The sequence below is a fragment of the Symphodus melops genome (genome assembly GCF_947650265.1).
Source record: "Symphodus melops genome assembly, chromosome: 6".
In the NCBI taxonomy this organism is placed as follows: Eukaryota; Metazoa; Chordata; class Actinopteri; order Labriformes; family Labridae; genus Symphodus; species Symphodus melops.
The window spans coordinates 14,577,548-14,595,016 of NC_136696.1; the positions used below are offsets into that span (position 1 = coordinate 14,577,548).

At 39.7% G+C, this 17,469-nt stretch overlaps 2 protein-coding genes across 3 annotated transcripts; both read right to left on the reverse strand.

Annotated features, from left to right (window-relative positions):
- Nucleotides 1–43: 43 nt before the first annotated feature.
- Nucleotides 44–3,405, reverse strand: LOC306825932 (kelch repeat and BTB domain-containing protein 11). Of its 2 annotated transcripts, none has more exons than XM_079346916.1 (8): nt 2,827–3,405; nt 2,508–2,696; nt 2,195–2,379; nt 1,739–2,090; nt 1,493–1,638; nt 1,195–1,349; nt 922–1,079; nt 44–755 (listed from the first exon to the last, which is right to left on the reverse strand). In XM_079346916.1, the coding sequence occupies exons 1-8, from the start codon at nt 2,968–2,970 to the stop codon at nt 573–575; spliced, it is 1,512 nt and encodes a 503-aa protein (XP_079203042.1). In that variant the 5' UTR covers nt 2,971–3,405; the 3' UTR covers nt 44–572. The 2 variants fall into 2 exon arrangements, with proteins under 2 accessions (XP_079203042.1, XP_079203041.1); XM_079346915.1 differs by having other exon boundaries at nt 2,783–3,405.
- A 183-nt stretch (nt 3,406–3,588) lies between these two features.
- Nucleotides 3,589–12,798, reverse strand: chkb (choline kinase beta). Its single transcript, XM_079345210.1, has 11 exons — nt 11,995–12,798; nt 11,259–11,367; nt 10,985–11,098; nt 10,631–10,764; nt 10,071–10,175; nt 9,004–9,062; nt 6,275–6,362; nt 6,033–6,141; nt 5,196–5,296; nt 5,005–5,086; nt 3,589–4,855 (listed from the first exon to the last, which is right to left on the reverse strand). Exons 1-11 carry the CDS (start codon nt 12,498–12,500, stop codon nt 4,799–4,801), a joined length of 1,464 nt encoding a protein of 487 aa, XP_079201336.1. The 5' UTR covers nt 12,501–12,798; the 3' UTR covers nt 3,589–4,798.
- Between the last annotated feature and the right edge of the window lie 4,671 nt (nt 12,799–17,469).

Consider the following 17,469-nt stretch of genomic DNA (forward strand, 5'->3'; position numbering starts at 1 on the left):
ATGTCACTTAGACCAATGTGACATTTCCTATTCAGAGACTGAAAGTGACAGGCAGTATTAAACTGTGAAATAGCGGTTGAATAGTTTGAAGAGAACAAATGAATGACTTCTAAAATTATAAAGCAGATGATTTTGCCTGGAAAAGAGCATTGTGACCTCACAAAGAAGAGAAAAAATATATGTTGTTGATATTTGTTGGCTATAATGCTAAACCTTAAAATGCAATAAAGAAACGTGTTACAACAAAAGGACTTTTTTTTCAAGGAAAGAATTATGGATAAATAAAAAAAGATCATAATTCACACTCTGCACACCACACACATTTTAATATATCCACTGTAAATCCTTTTATTAATTAATAATAATCTTTATTTACCCAGATCATTTTATTGAGATTTGACTTGAGGAAATATATGTACAAGGAAGCTACAAGTACAGCAAGTGCATCTTCTTTAAAAGAAAAATCTATTCAATAAAGCTAAAGTCCTCGCAGAACAATGGTTTAATGCAACAAACAAGTTACAAAGGGTGTTAGGCATTAGTCCAACTGTTGACTATAAAAACACTTGACATTAAAAGTAGAGAAAAAATACAGATTCATAGCGGGTATATATTGGTAGTTGAGAAAGGGCTTTGAGAGAAAGAGTTTGCAGATCCATCATTATCACAGTGTTGTGCTCTATACAAGGCATCAGGACATGATCTCCTTCAACTATCCCTTGTCCTGCCAATGCCACTTTATCTGCCCTGTGCACCTAATAGGAAAAAGCGATAAGATTTCAGCTATAATAAAGAGTATTTAGATATTAGTTTGATACATAATAGTCACAATAGGAAAGTAATCTTTTACCTGATAAACACTTAATTCAGCTATCCCTTCATTGTGTGAAGACGTTGTGTTTGTTTTCTATCATGGCTTACCTCTCCCCACCTCTGTGAATGCACACAGAATGACGTCACCACGTTCTCTAAGTTGTTCCCACCAATCACAAGCAACCTTTCAGAGGCACCCAGGAAGTAAAGAACAGGGACGTCTGCATCTGCTCTGGTAAGGGTGGGAAGCAGTTCAGACCAGGAGTCTTAATAGACAAAGAAAATACATAAGCACATTGATTTCAAACATACAAATGAGTGTCTCAAGAACTCTTCTGAATAAGCCTTCTCGGCTTGCAAGGATGTACTCTTCTCTCTAACCTTCTCTTGTGTTGTACTGCAGCAGCAGTTTCTCTCCTGTCCTTTGGATGCATCCCAACACATAGACACAGTGTTCAAGGCTCGCGGCAAGGGGCACATCATGGGACAAGGACATGGTGAACTGGAAGTCAGTGAGTGGCAGTGAAGAGACAAACCTAAGACAGAGATTATTTAGTCCACAAATAATGTAAACATGCATTTCTGGACAGGTGGGAAATCATTAAGAAAATATCTGCACAAATTCTCTATCATACATAAAACATGTCGTCTTAAACACATTGACAAAGAGGACTGAAACCTCCATGTGTCCTCCCATGGATCATAGCGTTCCACGGCGCTATAAAGAGCAGTGCCAGAGTCTGGAGTCACCAATGAGTCCAAGTACCAACCACCCACAGCATAAATGTTGCCTTCACAGGCCACTGCGCTGAAGTGCCGTCTGTGCTGTGGGAGCAACATATGACATCAGTCTTCATTAGTGTTTTATAATAGACAGAGAAATGCTTGTGTCATTACACATGCTAAATGACTGTCTACTGTCTACCTTGATTAGAGGAGCTGTGGCCACCCATGTATCCTTAAATGGATTATACCTAAAGGAAGCCATCTTGAACTCCCAGCCTCTTTTCACACGCTGCCGGAAGCCTCCTATAATGTACAGGTAGTTAAACAGGACCACTGTAGTGAAACACCATTTATCAGCTCTGAAAGGAAGCTCTGTAACCGGACACCAATCTCCGTTGTCCTCTGACCCTTTCAGAGTGAACATATGTCGAGCAAGTTCTGTTTCTGAGTCATTCCAGGAAGTCAGATTCTCCTTTCTAAGGCAGCACAGACATCGGCCTCCCCGTGTTCTCTGGTTCACTACTTCGGCCCGATCTTCTTTATTCAGAGTCCTAAGGTATGATTGAGACAAAAATGAAGAAAGACACAAAGTTCAGTCTTTGCAGCTAATAAAAACAATTCTCGTCATGGAAATATACAGTTAAGTGTTGCATACTTGATGAGGTGAGGCACCTCCAGCAGGTTTCTGCTCAGGTAGGTAAACACAGTCATCTTCAGCTCCTCACAGCAGATCGTCTGAGCCAGACTCAGGTAGGACAAACAGTTACCCGGGCTAAGGACATCTGACAGGTCTGACAGGCACTTTGAGAGGAAGTCCGCAGCCAGGAGATAACTGCCGACCTCCAGAAGCAGAAAAAGGGTGGAGAGGAGAAGTGGTAGGTTGTTTTAGGTTTGAGTCACATCTAGAATTTTGCATTAAAAAAATGAAAGATCAGATAAGTCAACATGCAGATCTAAAGCCTGTATACCTGGACGTGTGAGCTTAACTCCTCTTGAAGGACTTCAAACTTGTTATAAAAGGAGAACTCCAGGAAATTATAGAACACAGGTGAGGACACGTGGTCCAGGTGGATGAGGCCCTCTGAGGTTTCTCTCATTCTGGACTGGGATAAGGCTCGGAAGTACTCGCTGCACTCTGAGAGTCTCTTAAGGTCAACCTTCAAAGATTAACCAACAATTCACAGTAAGCTCCTGTTAGTTTTTAGCAAGTCAGTGCCGTTATTAGTTTCGGTTCATTACTTACATGGAATTTGTGTGTGCTGGTTTGGACTGTAACAATAGATTCACCTTTGTCTCCATGGTAGTATGTGCGATGGGCTTCATTGGTTTTCCACTTCTCGAAGTTGAGTTTATATGATCTATGTTGAACAATGTTTTGCATTGTCCAAACTTTTTTGGATGCAAAAATACCCTGAAGTCTTGTTTGACCATATTTCAGCCACAAGACGATCCACTCAAAAAGTGTCACCAAACATCGTCTGATGGGATTCATCTCACTGACAGTGTTTAGATCTATTTGTTTGATACTGTCTGTGCCACACACTATCGTATGTAAAATTTACTAATGTAAAATTCACAAGACATTGAAAAAAATTGGCACTTGCGTAAATCTGCCGCTGCAAATGTAAAATGAGAGGATGAAACATTTAGTTTAGTCCGTGGCTTGGCTCTTCTTTCCTGCTGCAGTTCTCACCCTCGAATGCCTTTGAAAGGAAAAGTCATGGAACAGCTAAGAATGCAGTACCAGAGATTCAGTACCACATGACAAAACAACAAAACAAGACTGATCAGAGCACAGAGCCCACTGCTTTATCTTCATCTGTAGACTGTTTTTTCTGCAACAGATCCACTGTATTCAGAATTGTCCTTCGATCTCAGAGCTGTGCACTTCTCGAGGGTTATTTTTAGGACATGGTCTCTTCTCTGCTCTACATGTCGTCAGGGGGAGCTCAAGTTACAATCCAGTTATCCAAGTCACTCTATGTAGTTAACATGTTTTTTTAAAACAGACACAATGTTGACAGAAAGAAATAATAGAGCTTGGCAACATTCTGAGCAAACAATCTTTTAATTCATAATTTAATAGTGCAATTGCAACCAACATAATACAGAGAAGCAGAGTGAAAATTAAACTGCTAAGACTTCAATACTAAAAACAAAACAAAAACACACACAGGTAGTTAATGAGGCACAGTTTAGCTTCTGATTTCGTCCCATAAGTAAACCGCTGAAGAAATGCACAAAGAAGGAATCAAGTAGATGATTTATGGCAGCACAATCTGTAAAATACAGGAGGCGGGGCAAATATAATAACAATACAGGAATTTAAAGACATACAGTACTGAAATGTAAAAACCCCTTTCAATTCAAACAAGTTTAAACGGTCTAGTCAGGGAAAGACAATGCCACTTCATGTCAACACAGTTTTCTGTCTTAGTTAGATATAATAAACGTGATGAGGTTGCATTTATGTGCCAGATGTACATTTGGATTACATTTTTACAATTAGGAAGAATAAATGTTTTGAAATTCCAAGCTACAGTACAAAAGATAAAAAAAGCTTTGAATAATATAAGTGCATGTCAGAAGTGTATACAAGCTAAATACACCAGTCTGATATAAAAAAAAAAAAAAAAGAAAGAAATAGAAATGTTTACGATCAAATATTACAGATTCAAAGGCCTTGGAGGCCAACTGTGACACAATTAAACAGAAGGCTTCTAGCAAATTGATGTAAATCAGTGTTTCACTTACAAGAGTCTATTTCTACAAAGGACGGTGTTTCTATCAGGCTCTGAGATCGATAAACCCTTAATTCAGAATTAAAAAAAAAAAAGAAAACAAGTGAGGTAGAAAAAGCCTTCAACACAGAACTTAATACTATTGCTCAGTAAAACAAACTTCCACTGTAAGATTTATTCTGAACTTACCAAAACATACCATCATTTTGTGGCATCCCAAATTGACCGTTGCAAATAATGGTTGCCAGAGGAAAAAAATACAATGCTATAGAGCTACCTGCTCTATAAAAAAAATAATAAAATAAAATACGACAGGAATATTCCTTCCAGTAAATGTGATTGTGCACTGTGTTCGAATGTTAATGACTACCTTTGCCTTGCTTAACTTTGCTTGCCATGGGCAAAGCTGCATATAGGACTGCAGTTCCAGTCAAATATGGTTGAATAGGAACCATAACTGAGAAACATGAGCATGAAGAATGAAAAGGAAATGAATGAATTGGGTGTGATGCAGTGAATCAGGAGAAGAGCTTCTTTTGCTTGAAGTAGGCATCAAAACGACACTGGGCATAGTCCTGTAAAACAATGGGGTTTACTATAGGGCAACGCATAGTCAAAATGAACTTCATATACATGAAAAAACATTGTGGTGTCTATTGAACCAATTGATGTGTGCACTATGTGTTCGTATGAGTCTATAGAAAACAGAAAAAAACCTCCTTACCATGTATCCAAACTCAATCTTGGATATCTTTGCTTGAATGATTGACCACAGACCCCAGAGGAAGTGTGATGCTAAAGCATACCTACAAATCAAAGCAACACTCAAGGTGAAGAAACACAGATAATGCTCTGGGAATCTTTAACAATTCATATTTCAATATTGCTGTTGATTGTTAGTTCACTATGTATTACCTGTTAGCTTCAATGATCATGTCCTCCTCAATCCGTGTCTGGTCCACAGGGACATCAGAGGGTTGTCTCTGTTCTGCGAAATAACTTCTGATGAAATGAAGCTGCAAACAAAGCACATGATTTGTGAACCATTCATGTATCAAGAGTATCAAGAATTTTTTATTTATAACGTTATTTTTCACAAAAACTTCTGGTAATATTAAACAATATTCAACATTTGTTGTCGTGTTCTAGTCTAAATGAAAATGTTTGATTTGATTTCTATTTCAGCAATAGGTGAAAACTGGAGGGCTTCTTCAATGGAAAAAAGATAATTCAAATTTTGATTTGCCGAGTGTTAGGCTTGTTTAGAGCCTCAATTTAAAGCTTGAAACAGTAGGAGCATATATTTACCAGTAGAGGGCGCTGTGTGGCTATAATAAATCATTTCTATTTCATAAATACATTATCTCTTTGATCAAAAACCCTGCATGGCATTCATGATAATACATTTGAAATTTACATTTTAGGCACTTTTCAAAACATTCGAAGTCCCCTAACCAAGCAGAGATCAAATTTAACTGTTAGGTAACAATAAATTGACAAAATGAACATTAAAAAGACAACTTTTCAGTGTATAAAATCAATGTAAAGAGGACTCATTATACATGATGGATAATGATCAAAAATAATATGCCAGTTTAAAAGATAACAAGTATCAGGCCAAGTTTACAGGGAACAGTGAGAAAAGTAAATATTTACTCATATAGCACTTTTAAAAAAACTTCGTTCCAAGGTGCTCCACAAATGAAAAAAGTCAGAAATGGAACACAAATACTGTAAGTGGTGTGGACTGACCTGCTGCTCTCTGGTGGGATAGCTCTCTGGTGTTGCTTTGTAGAAGGGCCACTGGTTGTAGGTGTAATCATACATCCACTCACAGAAATGGTTCCCAAAGTCAAATCCTCTGCACAGAAAATAAAATCATTATTATTGATATGCACAGGTGAAACTGTCAAATATTAACTCAAACAACTAATTTCTAAACAGAAGCTATCAATACTGATGATGTGCACCTCAGTAAAACACGTTGCTCTTACCTGTAATTGTAGCTGCTGTACTCAAAGTCTATCAGCATGAGGTTGTCTGTGGAGGTGCGTTCCTTATCTTCCAGCATCAGAATGTTACCTGATGCATCAAACGAGAAGGGAGAAAGTCATCCACACTCATGTGTCACTCTGTCTATATACTGACAAATTACCAGAGGATAATTTAGTCAAATGTATTATTTGTCTATGACCTATGCAGACTATAATCATGTGGTGTGTCATCCTCTACAGCTAGCACATCGCTTCTGGTTTCACTTTGATTCACACTCCTAATGCGCTTAGTTGGTAAAGTCTGTTGTCTCTAAACCGGATAGGGGTTCGAGCCCAACATGTCTGATGTGTCCTTGGGCAAGACACTTGTCCCCAAATTAGTCCCCCTGCTTGGTCAGTAGAGCATGCATCAGAATCAGCTTTATTGGCCAGGTATGTTTAACACACAAGAAATCTAACTTGGCTGTGCCCTCTCTGTACAAAGTAAACATTAATTACTTGTTTATATTTTTAGTTGGCTGTTATTATTTAAAGACTAATATGTACAAGAGTAAATAAGATAATGGTGCAGTGGTAAGTAGTGCATAAGGATGGAGTAAACATGAGGTAGTTGTCTTTTTCATTATTGACAAAATAGAGTGTGCGTAGATGATCAATAAAATAAAATATTATGAACACACAGTTTAGTAACAAGGTTATTTCACAGCAACAGGTTTGACACTCTGAGTGTTCACATTGTTCATCAGAGTGACAGTCTGGGGGAAGAACCTGTTCTTATGACGGGTTGTTTTGGCTTAAAGTGATCTGTAACTCCTGCCGGAGGGGAGGAGCTTAAACAGTTTGTGTCCGGGGTGTGAGGGGTCTGCACTGATGCTAGCTGCCCTTTTCCTGACCCTGGACCGGTATAAGTCCTGGATGGGGGTAAGGTCAGCCCCAGTGATCTTTTCTCCTGAAGTCCACTGTCATCTTCACAGTCTTGAGCAGGTTCAGCTCCAGATGATTCTGATTGCATCAGCTGTTCCACCTCCCGTCTATAGGCGGACTCCTCACCGTCCTACACCGTCTGCGAAGAGTTTCACAGAAGGGTCCCCTGAGGTGCAGTCATTGGTGTAGAGGGAGAAGAGCAGTGGGGAGAGAACACACCCCTGGGGCCGCCAGTGCTGATTGTCTGGGTGCTGGATGTGATGCTCCCCAGCTTCACCTGCTGCCTCCTGTCAGTCAGGAGGTTGGTGATCCACTGACAGGTGGAGGCCGGCACTGTGAGCTGGCTGACTTTCTGGTGCTGGATATCGGGGATGATGGTGTTAAACACAGAGCTGAAGTCCACAAACAGGATCCAAGCGTAGGTCTCTGGGGAGTCGAGGTGATGCTGGATGTAGTTCACTCCCATGTTGACTCAATCCTCCACTGACCTGTTTTTCCCGTTTGGCAAACTGCAGGGTGCCTGTAATGTCCTTCAGGTGACTCAACATCAGTCTCTCAAAGGACTTTATGACCAAAGACGTCAGGGCGACGGGCCTGTAGTCGTTGAGTCCTGTGATGGCAGGTTTCTTTGGGACTGGGATGATGGTGGAGCTTTTGGAGCATGAGAGCACTGTGCACAGCTCCAGTGATGAGTTGAAGATCTGCGTGAAGATGGGGGGACCAGCTTCTCAGCAAAGACTCTCAGACAGGAGGGGGACACAACGTCTGGTCCTGGAGCCTTCTGTGATCTTTTGTTTCTTGAAGAGCTGACACACATCCTTTTTACGAATTGTCAGTGCAGGTGGAGGGTAAGAGGGTAAGGGGGAGGGGAGCAGGTAGGGCAGAGTCTGAGTGATGGGCTGATGTTGATGGGCTGGGTGATGTGTGTGAAAACCTGCAATAGAAGCTGTTCAAGTCCTCCGCCAGTTTGTTACCTGCGGGGTGGGGGGAGGGTTTCCTGAAGTTGGTGACCTCTCGCAAACCGTTCCAAACTGCTGACGGGTCATTAGCTGAGAAGCATTGTTTTAGCTTCCCAGTGTAGCTCCTCTTAGCTAGCCTGGTTGCCTTTGTCAGTTTGTTCCTGGTCTGCTTGAACAGGTCCCAGTCTCAACTCCTGTAGGCTTCCTCCTTGGCCTGACGCAGGTCTTCCTAAGTTGAGGTGTAAACCAGGGCTTGTTGCTGTATGTGCAGAAGGTCCTGGTCTGCACACACATGTCCTCACAGAAGCTGATGGAGGCGTCAGTGAGTTCGTCGAGATTTTCGGATGCAGCTTCAAAACATCTCATGCATGTGTTTGAATGGGATTAGTTACTTCTGCTGGTCACTTTACAGAGCATCCTCTGCCTTCAGTGCGTGAATGAGTAGGTTTGACAAGCGCAAGTCCAAGTCCATTTAGTAAAAAGGCTGTTCTGATGAATATATATAACCAGGTAATAACAAACAAATCTCAAAATGGCAAATATAGTGTTGTAGTCTTTTTTAGTACCTTTGTACTAAAAAAAAGTTCAGTTTCTGTAAGCTATTTCCTTTCAATAAACAATATTCCCTTACCTTGTTACCTCATCGATTTCATATGCTCATTTCCACTGATAAGATAATGGATCTGAATGTGAGCTGACCATATTGATAACCACAGCCTTTCTTTGACATATGTAATTCACTGCTTACCAGGCAATGTTACAGGCTCATCAGAGGATTTATAAACACGCCTATATCAAATATGTGCAAACTAAAAAAAAAGCAACAGAAGGAGAAGAAGTTGTTACCTTCCTGGACATCATTGTGGCAGAAAACCACCGGAGATGGAGTTGCCGCCAGCAATGCACTGTGATGGAGATAATAGTCAAATATTAAGAAATGATGATGAGTGAAAAAAGTCCTGTTTGCATAAATAGATTACAGATAACAGTTTTAATGCTTGTTTATGAAAAAAAACAGGTGTCAGAAAAACAAAAGTAGCTATTCTATTTCGCTCAGTTTGGGACTGGTCCACATCTACAGGATAACACATGTTGAAAGACACACACAGACAATATACACTGGGCTGATAATTTAATGGCTGTCGAGGTCAGACTGCAGAGGACTCAGTCAGCAGTGCAGTCGTGGAGGCACTGGGACAAAGGTCAGCTATTAGACTGAAAACAAAAATACGTTATGTCACCTTTCTCTGAAGAACCTCGTGTTTCACACACCTCCAGTTATAATCATAGGTTGCCACTATAGCATTACACTTTTTACCTATCTGTATAACTTTTAACTTTTTTTTTTTTCCATCACAAGAAAAGGATTTTAGTGATTCAGGTTCAGGTCATCTGTACATTTAAACTTGTTTACATTTAATAAATGAAGTTCACTTAAACTATGACTAAAGCAATGCTTGAGAGAGTTTCGAAGACACGAATATGCTGAGCATTTGTTCAATGTCAGGACAGAGAACTGATCTGTATCATGTTTCGTCTATGTTCTTGGCACAAAAACGTCAGTATTTACTAAAGGCAACAACTCTGGCTGAAGTCTCAATGAAAGTTACCGTGGGTAAGTAATATTAGAACACTACAACTAAAAGAAAAATCTACTGTAGAGTGCACAGGGATTAGTCAATAGTGATTGCATCATACCTTTCAAGCATTTTTTTTTTCTTCAAACTGACGTGAAAAATCTGAATAACAGATGAATAATGTGCTCTGTCTCTCACTGACACTATTGGTTTGTGAAAGTATGTACGAGCAGATGCTTGAGTTTATTTTCTACATTGTAAGGCTCTATATACACCTACATATAATCCATAGGCTTCAATAGAGTTTTGTCATTTGAAACCTTGGCCCCAACTCACCGGAGACTCTCCAGCTCAGCAGGCAGGTCCAGCTTCATCAGCTTGTTGTACTTCTTCACATGTGCTTCACGTACAAAACTAAGCTTCATCACTTGATCCATGTATCTAAAATAAATGAACAGAAACCACTTTTAAAGCTTTTAAACTATGCAGGACTCATTTCAGTGGCCCCTTTAGTAAAGCAGTATTCATGGAAGGTGTACTACAAAGCAAGGTTGACATACCAAGGCTATCTTTAAGTATGCTTACTGAACAACAACTACCGCTTTTATCAGAGATAACAGGTGCTTATCAATTTTCTCTGACAAACCCAGACTACAACTGGGGCGTTTGGATTTTTTTTTGATAAACATATAGCTATGTGTGCACTTATCAAAGCCCCGTCTTTAACAGCATAAGGCAACAGCAGGGTAAAAGTCAACAGCAAGGCCAGCATAACTGTGTTAAAACTATGTACTAAAAACAAACTAAAACTATGTCAAAAGAAAGTTGTTTGTCAATAATGTCAACCATGCACACACACACACACACACACACACACACACACACACACTCCTTACTTGTCAATGGTCCCAAATAGCCACTTTGGCTCTTTGTTAAAGGGCATACGCATTTCATGGAAGCGGGCCAACTTGGTGGCGATCTCAGCTGAGATGGTTGGATCTGAGAGTTGATCTGTGCGCATGCGGGTGTTCTGAAAATTTAGAGATATAAACATGACTACTTTGACAAATTCTTCCTCCCTGTTAGGTAAGAGGCAACAGTATAATTAAGGTGTGTTATAGAAACTAAACAGTACTTTGTAATATTTCATACAAAAACAGTAGTTTTGTTTGATGTGTTGGAAAAACAGAGCGAGAGGGGTGAGGAACAAATCCTTTGAAGGCATGTGTGCGCTTAGCTGTGCCTAATACCGGGAGGTACTGCTCCAAGCGCCCTAGGGGGAAGATGCCGTAAAGTTTTGGACCTAGAGTTCGTTCTGCCAGGATGGCAAACATCACACTCTCCAACACCAGAGAGTCCACACCCTGTATGAAAGAAACACATCCAAATTAACACGTTTCATCTTCGCTTACATTTGACGCTGCAAAAGCCGACTAACTTAAATCATGGTCAATAATGTTCTTCTCATGTTATCAATATGTGTGCAGCCAGCCACTTATTGAGGACCCGACATGAAACACCAACCTGAAGGATGGCGCCGTAGACTCTGAGGAGCACTCTGCGAGGTTCATCCCCAACAGCACTCACATGGTCAGGTAAACTACACAGGTAGAGTAGATTACTCAGTCCACCACTGTAAAACACGAACACGTATGATGACATCGGAGCAAAGTCAGAATCTAGACTTGAATATTAAGTCAGACACCACAAACAGGTGTACAAAGAAACAAACATTTAAGTTATGTGTACTCCTGTGAGATATGACATCCACTAGAACGTATTATCTAATTAAAACATTACAAATTGTTTGTTATCGTCAGCACATATATTAAGCAATCCAGCATGATCTCTCTTTTATTAATGATATTTAACTTGGAATGGTTGTAATGAGGTGTTCTTACAGAAATAATTGGTAATCTAAAAAAATGGCCAATGTTTATTTCAACGTAAAGGACGGAAATGTCCAACAATGTCAGCAATATTATAATATTTTGTCTCCAACCTGTTGTTCAGGGTTCATGTTTGGGGGATCACTAGATAATTTTATAACTAATTTACAGTCATGCATAAATATTAATGGACTTAGATTTTCTTCCATTTAAAACAATGCAATATATAGGATAACAAGAATAACAGTGGACCAGCTTAATGCTGGCCTTATAACTTTATTTATCATTGGAGACAAACAAAAACACTACTTGTCTTTAAACATAGATCAACACAGATATGAGATCCTCTATGTCGTCACAATGTAGGCTACCTGACGATGCCGATTTGAAAATCCTCCTCCCTGATGGTCTTCCAAGAGCCTGACAAAAAGTCTCTGCACCACATAAACGCCCTGCCCCGGGTGTCTCGGTCCACCTCCTCGGTTCGGCCATCCCGAAAAGACTCTGCCTCCGAGTCATCGTCACAGTTTGCCCCAAACAGAGGACTCGGAGTCCTCAACTTCCTCTCATGAACAATCAGCGAGCTTCCGACGCGTTTCTTCTCCGCAGGAGGACAAGTGTCTTCTTTATCTGAGACAGTATTGATGTTGCTGAAGAGCCTTGGCCCTTCCTTATCTACTTTTCCTAAACCCTCATCAACGCAGCTCGTGCTCACATCCCGGCTCGACTGCATTGTGACTTTCCTGGCGTGGAGAAGAGGAGGACCGGTGTGAAATGTCCGTCTCAAACGGCAGGTGAGACTCGCTGAGAAACGCAGTTCGCCGGTAAAGCTACCTAACCGGAAGAGCCATACGTAGATGGACGGTGGGAATCGCATTGACGCACGAGGCTGACAGGCACACGGATGCACAGATGACTGCTACACCTCCCCGCACGCACCGCCTTCGACCTGTGATTTGGAGTAAGCCAGAAAGGCGTTTTCAACCTCCAATCATAGTTTACTTCCGCGTTTACGTGCAACGACCACACGTCACTTCGCATTTTTTTTCCCTCAAACTTTATTTATAATCAAAATCTGACTATTATATGAGTCACAATTTACACCATACGCTACAGATCGGGCTTGATTTAACATGACTTAATTAACAGAAAGAAAAACACGATAACATAGATAAGCAAAACATATAACATAAAAATCTGAGGTCTAATCTGGAAGGTCATAAATCATAAAGGATTAATGTTTGTAACATAAGTGTTACCCCACACTTCAACACAATAAATAAAATAAGACAAAAAATCTTCAGTGTCTTAAGATAAAACAGAAACTTTGCTTGCTTTAAAACAAAAATATTCTTGGCCACTTTTTTTTCTTCTTTTTTTAATATGAGCTACATGTGACTTCCATGTTAATTTATCATCCATGGTCACACCCAAAAAATGAAATTCAGATACTCTTTCAATACTAACTCCATAATAGATAACAAAACATTTTCATCCTTTTTTGATTTGTAATAATCATAAACATAGTTTTATTTAAATTCAAGGATAACTTATTTTTGCCAAACCATGCTTTTAATTTGACCATTTCATTTTCTAAACTCCCTGTTAGACTTCTGAGGTCATTTCCTGAGCAAAAACAATTTGTATCATCGGCAAATAAAAACAAATAAATCAATACATTTGGGTTAGGGTTTTGAAAATTCACATATATCATTAATCTATAAATTAAAGAGTTTAAGCCCCAAAACAGAGCCTTGTGGGACTTCACATTCAATATTTAATAACTCAGATCTGCTACCAGAAAACTGTGCATATTGCTGTCTGTTAATTAAATAGCTACTTAACCAGTTCAGAACAATTCCTCTCACACCATTTTTACATAATTTAGAAATCAATATTTTATGATCTATTGTATCAGATGCTTTTATCAATGAATACACCAATTGTATGTTTTTCCCTATCTTTTGCTGAAGAAATTTCTTCTGTTATTTTCATTAATGCTAAAGCTGACCGGTTTCTCCAGAAACCAAACTGACTCTCACTTAACAAATTATTTTTTTCAATAAAATTATCAAATTTTTGTGCAAACAATCTTTGAAATATCTTTAAAAATGGTGATCTGTAATTAGTAAAGCTGTTTTTGCCTACTGTTTTAAAAAATGGAATAACCTTAGCTATGTTCATTCTATCTGGAAAAAATCCTGCACGAAAGGAAAGATTGAAAATATGGTAAAGAGGTTATGTAGGAGCCAAAATGCTTGTTTTTGTATTTGTGTGGTTCCGACACTGGCCACTGGGTGGAGTCTTGACTTGAGCTGTGCTTAAGTCCAAGGCTCCAGGTAATTGGATTCAGGTGTGTTTGGAAGCATATAGTTTTTTGACCTTGTCGGCGTGTCGGGTTGATTGGATGCAACATTTTATACTATGATGTATTGGACAGACTAAGATGTTTCTGTGCATTATTGAACCCTGATCATGAACTACAATAAACAGATTGAAGACTCTATTGGAAAAGAGTATTAGACATTTGTTTCAACGCCAGGAGCACGCATCCGGAAATAGTTCCACATCTCACATCTCAGTGGTGACTGCTTTGGACAATATAGTGTTTGTGTCAAATTAGTCACCACAATAAGTTATATTGTCTATAGTGGGTTTCACAATAATCATATCAATCCTATCGCTATCATTTGATGTCTTACTTTTGGGTTTTGTTACAATAGATCTTATCTCACTCTCACACACTTCTCCTAAAACCACAAACTTTAATATTTTACCGTCTCCATTCCCACAACCTACCATTTGACAAATATTTTGTTTTTTAATACATTTTGCGAGATTAGGCCCCAAATTTACAAAAAAAGAATTAAATTCATTAGCCACTTCCTTCATATTTTCAAAAATCTCATTATTGTCATTCTTAAAATAGTTTGGTGTACTTATGTACACAGGATTATTTCCTAGTGCCTTGTTCATAATTTTCCATGTACTTTTTATGTCATTTTTATTTTCCTGTAACACTTTATTATAATAATCTTTTTTGGCTTGTATGATTATAGGTGTCAACTTGTTTTTATAAACCTTCTATTGCCTTTCAGCATCTTTTGTTCTTAATTTAATAAAGTTGCCCTCAATTCAGTTGGCATTAGTTGTCCTTACTTCTGTTGGCTTCAGCTCAGTTTCCTTCAGTTCAGTTTCCCTCAGTATCAGTTGGCTTCAGTTCAGTTGCCCTCAATTCATTTGGCTTCAGTTCAGTTGCCCTCAATTCATTTGGCTTCAGTTCATTTGCCCTCAGTTCAGATGGCTTCAGTTCAGTTGCTGTCAGTTCAGTTTGCCTCAGTTCCGTTGCCCTCACTTCAGTTGGCTTCACTTGCCCTCAGTTCAGTTGGCTGCAGTTCTGTTGCCCTCAGTTGCCCTTGCTTCAGTTGCCCTCAGTTACCCTCAATTCAGTTGGCTTCAGTTGCCCTCAGTACAGTTGGCTTAAATTCTGTTTCCCTTAGTTCAGTTGCTGTCAGTTCAATTTGCTTCAGTTCCGTTGCCCTCACTTTAGTTGGCTTCACTTGCCCTCAGTTCAGTTGGCTTCAGTTGCACTTGCTTCAGTTGGCTTTAGTTCAGTTGGCTTCAGTTCAGTTGCCCTCATTTCAACCACTGCAGGCCTCTGTTATCTGTCTCTAGAATAAAGTCTCTGCCTAGCAGATTGTATTTAAAGGTCTCTAATGCCCACTTAATGGACAAACACTCCAACCCAATAGTCAAGTATCTTGTTTCTCTTGGCCACAATTTCTGGCCAGCACAGGCAACTGGCTTCTGAGCAGTCCCTTCACCCTGAAGCAGGACAGCCCCAGGCCCACCCCTGAGGCATCAGTTTGGACAATGAAGGGTTGGCTGAAGTCTGGATTCTGCAGTACTGGATCATCACAGTTCAAGAAAAGCCAGATCATGCTTTTCTTCCCAAAGCAGTTGATTAAGGCTGGACTACCTGGTAAGGTCATTAAAGGGACTGCTTGTGTGGCAAATTGAGGAACAAAGCACTGAGACCACCCAACTAGGCCAAGAAAAGAACTCAACTCCTTCTTGGTACTGGGACATGGACAATCCTTGACTGCCTGCACCTTGTGCTGTTGAGGCCGTATTATCCCACGGCCAGGCAAATAACCCAGATACTTTTCTTCTGGTTGGGCTTGGGAACACTTTTTGGGTCGCTGTGACCTAATTAATTCAGCTCCTTCTTCAGGGCTGGCAGCTACCTCTATGGAACTCTGTCCATTTTCTCTCAAACAGGAGAAGGATCCTCCAGGATGATGTCATGCTCCCCTATGTTGGTGTACCCTGGCTTGTCTTTAAGCACCTCTGGAGGAACAATGGCTAGCAGCTTGCTTTGCATTTCGGGGGAAAGATGAGCAAGGTCCAACTGCATTGGAGCCTTACCTTGATCTGGAAAAAACTGATCACTTTGGTCCTCCTCCGTCTGTACAGCTTTAACCAGAAGCTGCTGGCAAGACTGACCAGGCTTTGGTACCCATTCTTTAAGGAGATTGATGTGGTAAGTCTGCTTCTTTCGGTAACGTTGGTGCATGTCAAGTTCATAAGTTGCAGCACCCATCTTCCTCTGAATGTTAAAAGGCACCTGCCACTTTTGCTAACATTATGCTATCTTCTAAAAATGTCTTAATGAGCATATTGTGGTTGAAGACACCAGTGAACTAACCGTAGGAAAATGACTTAACAATACAATTTTGAAAGAAATTCTGAAATTAACAAACCACAGGGTCTCCTCAAGACATTTTAATCCGTATTCTCTCTTTACTTCCGCATTCGAATGTGTCGTCACACAGGGGAGTCCCGCTGAATCTCCGTCTGTTAACATTGATAAACATGGATCGAGTTAATATAGAATTTCTGTAATTACTTAGTTAATGTGTAATGTTAAGTCACTGTTGCTTGTGTCAGGCAGACCTGAAACTGTTCAGTTTTGTCTAGAGACTAAAGACAGCTTAGAGAGTGTCAACAGCTCTTTCTGATATCTGCAAGGAGGTTTGGGAGAACTTGTTGTTCGTTCCAGGTTCCTCTACGTCACAGATTATTCTGTGATATAGAGGAGGGTCAATGTGGAAACAACTCTGATAATGACAATGTATTTTTGAATATATGCAGAGCCTTTGGAAGTGTGTATGAGCATGACAATGAACCACAAGCGTGATGTTGAATCATGTCTCAATGAGTGGGCTTTCTCATCTGATGTATAAACTTTCATCAACGTGAGCCATCTGAGTCTAAGGAGTCTTATTGTGTGGAGTCTTGATAATTTCCTCGACACAATTGTCACTTCCGTCAATGAAGAGACTATGTATTCCTATAAATATATTGGTTCTCTGGCATATTGTTACGAGTATTTACAGTCTGTGGTTAACCACAGACTGTAAATATGGTCACAGAGAGTTGGGACCGGTTAATTATTTCAATAATTGAAGTATTTTTTGTATATTAAGATAAAGTACTATCCCAAATAAAAGCCGTAAAGCAGATATTATTGTACAGTATTTACCGAAGGTTGATTTCAAGAAAATATAAGGACATTGACTTCATTATCTTTTTATTTTCATCAATATTATTTCATTTTGTCAACTTGGGATTCTTTACACCCATTTTTTTTTTTCAAAAGTGGTTCTAACCCCCATCCCCCCCTTGACTTTTCCACTGTACTGATATGTTGAATTATCATAAGATGCTTTATGCAGAGATAATTAACTTGGATGGTTTAGATCAGGTTATTGCAAAGAAATTGCAGTGCTAATTCCAGAGAATGGAGCTGTAAAAGTTTACTTTAAGACCTGAAAGCACACACA